The 12071-nt window shown below is 43.2% G+C and overlaps 1 protein-coding gene across 1 annotated transcript in view; it reads left to right on the top strand.

The window, feature by feature from the left end:
- The window catches only part of WWC2 (WW and C2 domain containing 2), a 306912-nt gene that overhangs the window by 277237 nt on the left and 17604 nt on the right, over window positions 1–12071 (top strand). Inside the window, exon 19 of the mRNA XM_030191517.1 lies at window positions 11044–11208. Coding sequence (XP_030047377.1) covers window positions 11044–11208 — 165 coding nt within the window. The remainder of the gene's footprint in view (window positions 1–11043; window positions 11209–12071) is intronic.

Below are 12071 nucleotides of genomic sequence, written 5' to 3'. Positions count from 1 at the left end.
GAAAGAATGATTCAGGGAATAAATTTGCAAGCCAACAATTGCAATGTCATACCTAATTCCAGAAGGTTGGCAGGTATGCGCAAGGAAAATAGGAGGAGATATGTTTATGCATATGTTTATTTTGGATTTAATATACCACCTTTCTTTCATTAAACTAAGAGGCTGTACAATTCAGAACAGAAGCAGAAAAGAACTTTATTATATCAAGAAAAGAGAAAATCCAGAAAGTAGAGGCGAAAGAAGGAGCAGGCAAATGCATGCCACCATATATCCTCTCAGGCAGAGCCCATATGCCTGAGAAAAGAAAATAGTTTTTAAGGTGGCCTTAAATATGGGGTAAAAGAAAAGATTTTGGCCAGATACAGAGGACAACCTGACTACAGGGCTTTATGAACCAAAGTACACACTTGAACTGAATCCGGTAAGGAACTTTAAGCCAGTGATGTTGAGTGAGGAGCGGAGTTACATGATCATACTTACTGGCCTGGGAGAGAAGCTGGACAGCTGTATTCTGGGCAGCTTATAATTGCTTAACGAGAAAGTGAGGATACGTGCATATACCATGTTGGAATAGGCCAAACAAGATGTAACAGTAGCACAGGGAAGAGTTGTGAAGGAGTATCAAGGAGACTACAGATGGCCAAAATTGACATAATGCTGAGCAACACTGACAGACTGCAGAGTTCACTTAGGGATCAAATCTATCATAACCCCCAGGTATTGGTATGAATTAATTAAAGGAAGAATTGAACCTGAAAAGTATGGGGCAACAGAGAGTCAATCATGTTGACCAGTAATCCAGGCTAGGGATTTTGATGGGTTAAGGAAAAAGTGATGGGAAATTAACCGCAATATAGCCTTATTTTGCTAAGACTGAAATTTACAGACTGGAAAGCATTAACAAAAAGAATATTGTCAGATTAAAGTAATATGCTGAGATTTCCTGTGATTGTATAAGAGCAGTAAGAGGATTAAGAAAAATATTAAAGAGAAGGGGAGGCAACACAGAGGCTTGAAAGACACCACAGAGTAAAGGTTTAGGTGCTGAAGTAAAAGAAGGGAGCTTCACAGAAAAGGAGCGATCCTGCAAGAAAGATGCAAAGCATTGCAAAACTGTACCAGCGAGGTCAAAGTCAGAGAGTCTTCTGAGGAGGAAAAAAATGATCCATTAGGTCAAAAACTGATGTTAGATCAAGAGAGACCCCCAAAGCAATCCTTCCCCCTTCAAGAAAGCCATGTAGCTCATTAAATAGACCTGTAATTAGTGTTTCAGAACTCTGTCCCTGGCAGACCCTGTATTGACAGGGATGAAGAAAATTGAATATTAATATCTGAAATAGAAATGTTCTGCACTTCTTCCTTCTGTAGTTTATCCTAAATCTGCTCAATATAAACGTAATAACTGGCATAGCCATAGAGCTGAGGACCAAGGAAACTAGGATATAAATCCCATTGCTGCTCCTTGTGATCTTTAGCAAGTCAATTAACCCTTCATGGCCTCAGGTAAAACTTACATTGTAAGCCCTCTGGGGACAGGAAAACATCTACTGTACCTAAATGTAACTCTCCTTGAGCTACTACTGAAAAAGGCATGAGCTGAATCCAAATTTGCAGGCCTGGCCCCTAGCACCTCCACTTTTGGCTCAGCCTCCCCCCCCCCCCCCCCCCCCCCTCCCCAGTTATATTGTACCATTCTAGAATTATACCATAGCTGGCAAGGATTCCCACACCCCACCAACTGATGAATTCAGGACACAGAGCAGCATCTGTGACACCCCCCCTAGCAGGATCTTGCCCCTCAGCTCTCCACTGCTCTAGTTTTTCTATAACACCAGTACTACAAGCATGTTCAGTACTCACAGCAGCATTTCCTAATGAAAGTGATAAACCATCAATAAACACAATAACCAACAATAAACGCCACCCAGATAGGAATTTGTTCCTTAAGTCACCTTTTCTTATTTTCCTTATTTTGAACAGCAAGACTAGTTCTGTGGTTTTTCCTATTGACAGAGCATTTCTTCCCTAAGCTGCACCATACAGTTTTGGACTCGTTGACTTAAGTTGTATATGTATCATATCCTAGTAGCATGGCCTCTTTCCACTGCAGCATAAAAACAAAGCTTCTATTGTTTTAAGATTTTTTTTTGTTTGTTTGTTTCCTTTATGTGAAGGAGATTGTTTTTAGGTCATTCAGTAAAGTACAGAGAGGTACAATTTTCCAAAGAGAGTGAAATTCTAGAACATGAGGCCATAATGTGAAGTTAGAAGGAGGGAAGCTGAAAAGATGGATGAAGAAATACTTCTTCCTGGTGATAGATGCATGGAATAACCTACCAGTAGAGGTAGTAAAAAGACCTTTATTTTAGTATTATACACATGTGTAGATTGCATACAGTTGCAGATAGTGATATTATAAAGCTGCTGTTCTCATATGTGTATTAACAGGATACATAGATTTCTCAGGGAGGTGGATTGGGCAGTCCCCAAAAATAAATCTGTATTTCCCATGTTTGCATGGGAAACATGTCTTATTTTAAATTATTTCTACATCCATTTTTTCACCTGTCTCAACACATATCCACGTGCCAGTAAAGTTCATGTACAAAACAGTACTGACCCCCTCCATCTCCAATCCTCCCTGTCAGCATAGATACCCCCTAATCCCCCCCCCCCCAAAGCATAGATATTCCTCAATCTCCCCCCACAATGGAATTGAATCCACCAGTTTTCCCCCAACAACACCATAGATATCTCCATTCAACCCCACCCTCAATCCCACCCCCAGCATCTACTGGGAATTTTCCTAGTGGCAAGCGGTTCCATTGAAAAGGTACAACATACAGTGGTGGAAATAAGTATTTGATCCCTTGCTGATTTTGTAAGTTTGCCCACTGACAAAGACATGAGCAGCCCATAATTGAAGGGTAGGTTATTGGTAACAGTGAGAGATAGCACATCACAAATTAAATCCGGAAAATCACATTGTGGAAAGTATATGAATTTATTTGCATTCTGCAGAGGGAAATAAGTATTTGATCCCCCACCAACCAGTAAGAGATCTGGCCCCTACAGACCAGGTAGATGCTCCAAATCAACTCGTTACCTGCATGACAGACAGCTGTCGGCAATGGTCACCTGTATGAAAGACACCTGTCCACAGACTCAGTGAATCAGTCAGACTCTAACCTCTACAAAATGGCCAAGAGCATGGAGCTGTCTAAGGATGTCAGGGACAAGATCATACACCTGCACAAGGCTGGAATGGGCTACAAAACCATCAGTAAGACGCTGGGCGAGAAGGAGACAACTGTTGGTGCCATAGTAAGAAAATGGAAGAAGTACAAAATGACTGTCAATCGACAAAGATCTGGGGCTCCACGCAAAATCTCACCTCGTGGGGTATCCTTGATCATGAGGAAGGTTAGAAATCAGCCTACAACTACAAGGGGGGAACTTGTCAATGATCTCAAGGCAGCTGGGACCACTGTCACCACGAAAACCATTGGTAACACATTACGACATAACGGATTGCAATCCTGCAGTGCCCGCAAGGTCCCCCTGCTCCGGAAGGCACATGTGACGGCCCGTCTGAAGTTTGCCAGTGAACACCTGGATGATGCCGAGAGTGATTGGGAGAAGGTGCTGTGGTCAGATGAGACAAAAATTGAGCTCTTTGGCATGAACTCAACTCGCCGTGTTTGGAGGAAGAGAAATGCTGCCTATGACCCAAAGAACACCGTCCCCACTGTCAAGCATGGAGGTGGAAATGTTATGTTTTGGGGGTGTTTCTCTGCTAAGGGCACAGGACTACTTCACCGCATCAATGGGAGAATGGATGGGGCCATGTACCGTACAATTCTGAGTGACAACCTCCTTCCCTCCGCCAGGGCCTTAAAAATGGGTCGTGGCTGGGTCTTCCAGCACGACAATGACCCAAAACATACAGCCAAGGCAACAAAGGAGTGGCTCAGGAAGAAGCACATTAGGGTCATGGAGTGGCCTAGCCAGTCACCAGACCTTAATCCCATTGAAAACTTATGGAGGGAGCTGAAGCTGCGAGTTGCCAAGCGACAGCCCAGAACTCTTAATGATTTAGAGATGATCTGCAAAGAGGAGTGGACCAAAATTCCTCCTGACATGTGTGCAAACCTCATCATCAACTACAGAAGACGTCTGACCGCTGTGCTTGCCAACAAGGGTTTTGCCACCAAGTATTAGGTCTTGTTTGCCAGAGGGATTAAATACTTATTTCCCTCTGCAGAATGCAAATAAATTCATATACTTTCCACAATGTGATTTTCCGGATTTAATTTGTGATGTGCTATCTCTCACTGTTACCAATAACCTACCCTTCAATTATGGGCTGCTCATGTCTTTGTCAGTGGGCAAACTTACAAAATCAGCAAGGGATCAAATACTTATTTCCACCACTGTAAGTCAGTGCTCTGTTCAGCAGTCTCTTACTGATTTCTACGCCAAGCCCCCTCCCTGCCCATCTTCAAATCACTGCTCAAAGCCCACCTCTTCAATGTCGCCTTCGGCACCTAACCACCACACCTATACTCAGAAATCTAGACTACACCAACTTGACATTTTGTCCTTTAGATTGTAAGCTCATCTGAGCAGGGACCGTCCTTCTTTGTTAAATTGTACAGCGCTGCGTAACCCTAGTAGCGCTCTAGAAATGTTAAGTAGTAGTAGTAGATTTCTACATTTTAGAGATGGCAAGACCAATTAGCTGCTCTCCTGAGACCACAGTCCCCACAAAGAGACATACATCATCAGCATAGCCATGAAGTATGACGGACCAGTATCATGTTGAATTTTGTAGGCCAGAGTCAATGCCTTGAATTAGATTCTGGCTTAAACAGAGAATGAGTGAAATTTGACTAGGGATGGGGTGATGAATTGTTTGAGCTCTACAACTTTTTTGTCAACTTCTTGGGCAATTCCATATAGAAGACATCACAACAGTCCAGGTGAATGTGAATAAGTACACTCGACAGATCCCCGGTCCACTGTAAGGGTTACAATAAACCCCTCCCTTAACTGAAACTCAACTGAGGAATGTAGAACAGATCCCAGGTTAGGAGTTAGAACCCCAGACCCAGAATGAAGCAGGGAGTCCTAGACTAGGAGAAGGAAGGCCTAAAGAATTTGTAGGCATTGGTTAGGTATAAATGTTGATGTATTGTTTGAAGCTTACAAACATAAGAAAGGCATAGGACCAGCTTAAGGGGCAAGTCAGTGAGGCCCTGGCTCAGGGTGCTCAAACTTAAGGGCACTGAAAGCCTGCCTCACTGGCTCCACTCTTCACAGCAGCAGGAGCTCCTTCCTTTGCTCTCACTGCTATAGAAACATGATGGCAGATAAAGGCTAAATGGCCAGTCTGTGCATCCTCTGAAACCCTTAACTCTTCCTTTTCCTAAGCCATCTCACTTGCTTATCCCATGCATTTTTAAATTCTGACAGAGTCCTCGACTCCACAACCTCCACTGGAAGGCCTTTCCACACTTCCACCACACTTTCTGTGAAATAATACTTTCTTAGATTACTCCTAAGCCTATTCTCTTAACTTCATTGTATGCCTCCTCATTCCAGAGCTTTCCGTCAGTTGAAAAAGGCTCACTTCTTGTACATTAATGCCCTTGAGATATTTAAACATCTCTATCATATCTCCTCTCACCCGCCTCTCTTCCAGTGTATACATGTTGAGGTTCATAAGCCTGGCCCTATATTTTTTGTGTTCAAAACCGCTTACTAATTTTGTAGCCGCCCTCTGGACTGACTCCATCCTGTTTACATCTTTTCATAGGTGCGGTCTCCAGAACTGCACACAGTATTCTAAATGGAGCCTCACCAGAGACTTATACAATGGCATTATCACCTCCTTTTTCCTGCTGGTCATCCCTCTTTTTATGCACCCAAGCATCCTTCTGGCTTTGACCGTAGCTATTTCTACCTGTTTATAAGCTTTAAGGTCATCTAAATATTTCCATTCTGCCCTGTGGTACCTGGTTTCTTGTAGAGATGAAGTGTTGTTTGCAATGACATATCCCATGTCATTGCATGTCATTAATGAACGAGAACAAGCAGAAAAAAAACACAATTCATGTTTTAACAATTTTATTTTTCAAGTTTATTTAAAAGCTTTCTGTCCCACCTATCAATATAACGTCTAAGTGGCTTACAATGCCAAATAGAGTATAATATAAAACAATAAGGAATAATAATTTTTTTAAAAACTCAGGATAGATGGCGGGAAGGAGGGCAGAACTACAATGTTTTAAAAGAAAAAAATGGGGGGATAGCACACAAGGGAAAGGGTGTGTACTGCTACCTTACATCCGGTGTATATCAAACACGGATATGGCTTGTGAAATGAGGGCCTCAATGTTAATCTAGTGTTTCTCACATGGCTGCTCTTGCAAATTCTGTCAACAGATTAGATTGGATTCTAGTTAGTCCTGTGATAAGACCCTGCACCGGATTGGGTGACTGAACTCTTATTATTTTTTTTCAACCACACATATCAATCATTTCTAAGCAATGAAATCATTTCAAGAGTTCACAGTTGACTAGCAAGTTTTAAATCTTCATGTCTTGTATTTCTAGACTGTCTTTCTGATCTTAGTGCAAGGCAGCCTATGACATGTTTTTCATGCACCATGAATCCCCGCTACCTGAAGTACCAGGGAGATAAGTGACTTGGTCAAGGTCACAAAGGTTGTCAGTTTGGGGGTGGGATTTGAACTCCGCTCTCCCTAGTTCCTTGCCATTACTCTTAATAGTCCTAATTAGACTGTAAGCTCTGTCGAGCAGGGACTGTCTCTTCATGTTCAAGTGTACAGCACTGCGTACGTCTAGTAGCGCTATAGAAATGATAAGTAGTAGTAGTATACTGTAACAGAGAAGTCAGGTGTATGCATCTGTAAAGAGGAAGGTTTTTAAATTAGTTTTACATTGTTCTATAGATGATTGAAGTCTGAGGTGCTGTGGCAATTTATTCCAGAGTTCTGGACCTTGGACAGAAAAGATAGAACATCGGGTAGTGTCATAAACAGTTTCACGTAAGGAGGAAATGACAAGATGGTTGGGATGATCTAAGCGATCTTGTTGGACTGTAGGCGTTCAGAAGTCTTGAAAGGAAAAGGGGTTCACCTGAACTATGGATTTTGAATGGGAATGGGAAAGAGGCAGTCAATGGGATGCCTTCAAAAGTGGTATAGCCAGCGGCGTACCAAGGGCGGGGCGGTGGGGGCGGTCTGCCCTGGGTGCACGCTGCTGGGGGGGGGGGGGTGCAGAGAGCAGCAGGGAGCCAGCGGAGCCGAGAGCTGCGCGGCTGCTCCCAGCAGCCAAAAATGCACCGGGGGGGGGGGGGGTGTTTTGATGTGCCGGGGGGGGGGGGGGGGGTGCGCATCGGCGATCCGCCCCGGGTGGCAGCCGACCTAGGATCGTCACTGGGTATATCATAGTTTGCCGAAACAGTGCAAGCTCTTTTAAAAGAGTGGTGCGTACTATTTGCATTATGCATGGCAAACCATGGTGTGTGTATGAACCACTGCATATGCACGAATAACACACACTATCGGGAAAAGAGTGCGCACTCAATGACTTTGCTCTAGTGTCAACAAAGTGGCCAAACAAAATGAAATAAAAAGAACATTCCCAGAAACACATGGGAAACAACATAAAACAAAAAGTTTCTGCCTGCCCCTTCCTAGTTTCATGGGCCTGTGGTGTCCACGTTGTTGCAAGCCAGCAAAACCACAAAATTTCATTCCCCTGCAGAGCTGCTTTCTCCCAGTATCTCCATAGATTCTCAGGATCCTCCCTTATACAGGGCCTCTCTTCATCTCTCTTTATTTATCTATCTATTAACATTTCAAAACAATCTCACAAACAAATAAATCAACATTTGAAGGTTACAAAAAGTGTGTTATGAAATACCTACTGTATGGGTTACCTGTTTTTTTTTATAGCTGAACAACTGAGAGATTTCCTGGATGCTAAGCATATTGCAAATCCTGTGACCTCTGTTCCGATGAGAGATGTAAATGACAGTAATTAGTTGCAAATAGTATTTATTTTTTGTCCACAGTCAAGTTTAATACACTTTTCCATAGAGAATTTTTTTTTCTCCAATATAACTCCCTACATTTGACCCATCCCCTATATTTAGATTGTGGACTAAAGCAGTGACATAGCCAGATCCAGTATTTTGGATGGGCCCAGAGTTAACTTAGACATGCCCTTCCACACCATGCCACCCTCCCCCCAGAGATCTAAAAAAAATGTAGAGTTTTTTTCACCTACCTTATCAACATCTCTCCTCCGCGGCATCTCGGCATCTGCCTGCCCATTGCTGAACCCCATCCTTCCCCATTGTACCTTACAAGTGTCCCCAGTGCCTGCAGTGATCCATTATTGCTGCCTGCACCAGCCCTGCAGGCTTCCATCAGCCGGATACCGCCAGACAGGAAGCAGGAAATGACATCACCAAGGACGGGACCCAGCTGATGGAAGCCTGCGGGGCCGCCACCGACAGCATTAATGGATCACTGCAGGCGCTGGGGACACTTGTAAGGTACAGTGGGGAGGGACGGGGTTCAGTGACAGGTGAGCAGATGCCGGGGTGCCGCAGAGGAGGAGAAATGTTCATGTGGGGTTCTGCCGCTGGGTGGGCCTCAGCAAAGAATGGGTGCACGCTACGCCACTGGACTAAAGGCCTCTCTTCCTCTCAAATACCTGTGGGATATCTCATCTACATTTCTTTTTAGATCTCTTGGGGGAGGGTGGCATGGTGTGGAAGGGCATGTCTAAGTTAACTCTGGGCCCATCCAAAATACTGGATCTGGCTATGCCACTGCTTTAGTCCACAATCTAAATATAAGGGGTGGGTCAAATGTAGGGAGTTATATTGCAGGTCTTTTGCTCTGGAACAAATTACTTTTAAGGTTGAGAAGGATCCAGGACATGAAAGAATTTGTAAGAGAACTAAAAACTCTTTTTTTTTTTTTTTTAAGGCAGGGTAAAGAAAGCAAATAGAATGTTAAGAAAGGAATGGAAAATAAAAACGCAGATGTTATATAATGCCTTTGTATATGGCTCCATGGTGCGACTGCACCTTGAATACTGTGTGCAATTCTGGTCACCGCATCTCAAAAAAGATAAATTGTAATTACAAAAGGTACAGAGAAGGGCAACGAAAATGGTAAAGGGATGGGACGACTTCCCTATGAGGAAAGGTTGAAACGGCTAGAGCTCTTCAGCTTGGAGAAAAGACGGCTGAAGGGAGATATGATAGAGGTATATAAAATAATGAGTGGAGTGAAACGGGTAGACGTGAATCGCCCAGTGAAACCCTTCCTTCCCTTCTTCATGTATTTTAGTCCCATCTATATCTTTCATCTTTTGTTTTATAAAATAGATTCAGCATATGCACCTCTGTATCTTTCCTGCTGTAGGTGCCCTGTTATAAAATTATCCTTTACATGGATAAGTATTGGTTGGGTGACTTCATTTTTTTAAGTATATGCTCTCCTTCCATTGCCTGGGGGAATTAAAACTTTGGACAACAGATACTCTTTTTTTTAACTGTGTAAACAAACTGACTTACCAACTTCTGTACTTATTTTTGACAACTTTTACTGGGAAATCAAACGTCTCACTGTGCTTTTATAATCTGGTTTCACAGTTTCAGGGTAAATAAAATATGGAACTCTCTACCTATTGCATCAGAACAGAAAACAGCTACCTTAGCTTCAGGAAGAGACTATAAACCTTTCTCTTCCCAAAGACTGCTTCATAAAAATCCTAGTATCTATCATCCATTATCCTTCCCTATAATGTTTTTGGTCTCATGCATTACACCAGTGGTCTCTAATTGTTCTCATACCTCACACTAACATTATCGACTTTTTTCTCACTTAAAATGTAAACCAAACTGGACCTTGGAAAGGGGATATTAGCAATTTACAAGAATTGATTTGATTTGAAATAGGGGTTCATCGAACTGGGACCAAAGTCCTTATTTGATCTTTAAAAAAGTGCTTATGACAGAGCTTCTCAAACATGTCCTGATGACCACCCCCCCCACCCCCTGCAGCCGGTTGGGTTTTCAGGATATCCTCGGTGAGTAAGCATAAACACCTACCTAGTCTCCAGTGTATGAACATTTTTCTCTTACATATTTATTATGGATATCTTGAAAACCTGACTAGTTGTTGGACCACAAGGAGAGGTTTAGGAAACCTCGGTGTACAAGTTGCTGTGACATAAATGCAATAGAGCAAAACTGAAAGGAGACTGAGGAGTAAGACCAATAGTCAATATCATGGTGCTGAGACACAAGATATGATTGTGATGAATGTAGCGAGCAATATTGCTTTAACATGTATTCTTATTGAGTCAGAATAGCAAATGCATTTCTTCAGTACATCAGTACAAGAAACAGTCTGATATGATTTTGGCCCTTTTAGTAAGCTATTTTCTAAGCTTACTACCGTGCAGTTAACACAGCTTAAAATGGAGGGACGCACACTCATGCGTCCTGTGGTAAGTGCCAAATTAACATGCACTAATCCAGGTGCTAATTTATTTTTTTGGACAGGGGTATGTCAGGGGGTAGAGAGTGGGCATCCCTGCGCTAATCAGTTGAGAGTGGGCATCTCTGTGTTAATCAGTTAGAGCAGCTACATTACCGCATACTAACTGGTTAGCGCAGGATTACTGTGTGAGCCATTACCACCTACAGAATGGGTGTTGGTAAGTGCTCACACAGTAATTTCTATTAATGGCCATGCGCTAATGGTAATATTAGCACATGGCTATTAATTAAAAAAAAAAAAGAAATGGAAAATTGGCCATTTTACTGCTGTGGTAAAAATGGATTTAGCGCATGGGAAAAACCCAAGCAAGGGCATGCTAAGGCCACCTTTACCACAGCTTAGTAAAAGGACCCCTTTGTGTATGGGTTTGTCCATATCCCAGACACAGACGTAGTTTGGATGAACCTATATGTCTTATTTATACTGACAGGTTGATAAGGAGACCAACACAGAAGAAGCAGTAACTGTGAATGTAGCACTCAGACCCAAGGACAGAGGTAGCCTGAGCTCCAGACAGCGTCCTTTTGTCAGGAACAGCATGATTGTGCGCTCGCAAACCTTTTCTCCAGGAGAGAGGAACCAGTACATATGCCGGGTAAGACCAAATAATCTTAGACCGCTTTCTTGTAGTGCAGAAGTTGTGAAAGTGCATTGTTTTCTTGAAACAGAATTTCCCAGAACTCACTTGTTAAAGAAACTGTGACAGGGCAACTAGAAGCTTCTGGTTTCCTGCGATCCCACATTCAGGGGAAAGGCCACAAAATACAACAATTGCCACAGAATTGGACAGTTCTAGTAGAATACTGGAAACCAGGATGGGCCACAGGAGGAAGGGTTTGAGTCAAAAAGGGGTAGGCTCACATATGTGGACCTCTCCCCCTCACTCAAACTAAAAGTAGACAGAGCGATGGGGCCTGATGGGATACACTCGAGGGTGCTTAAGGAACTCGGAGAAGTTCTGTCGGCCCCGCTGACGGACCTCTTCGATGCTTCCTTAGAAACTGGAGTGGTCCTGGTGGACTGGAGAAGGGCAGATGTGGTTCCTTTGCACAAAAGTGGAAGTAAGGAGGAGGTTGGGAATTACAAACCTGTCAGTCTGACCTCGGTGGTGAGTAAGTTAATGGAAATGCTTCTAAAGAGGAGGATTGTGACATTTCTTGAACTACATGGAATGCGGGACCCGAGGCAGCATGGCTTCACTAGTGGCAGGTCGTGTCAGACGAATCTGTCTTCTTCGACTGGGTGACCAAACAGTTGGATGTGGGATGGGTGCTTGATGTGGTATACTAGGATTTCAGCAAAGCCTTCGACATGGTTCCGCACAGGCGACTGATAAATAAATTGAGTGCTCTCGGCGTGGGACCTAGAGTAACTGATTGGGTAAAAAATTGGTTGAATGGTAGGAGACAGAGGGTGGTGGTAAATGGAGCTTGCTCTGAAGAATAGGATGTCATCAGT

This window comes from Microcaecilia unicolor, chromosome 2 (assembly GCF_901765095.1).
Source record: "Microcaecilia unicolor chromosome 2, aMicUni1.1, whole genome shotgun sequence".
NCBI lineage: Eukaryota > Metazoa > Chordata > Amphibia > Gymnophiona > Siphonopidae > Microcaecilia > Microcaecilia unicolor.
Note: the sequence above shows the minus strand (reverse complement) of the source record. Positions and strands in the feature narration are given on the sequence as shown.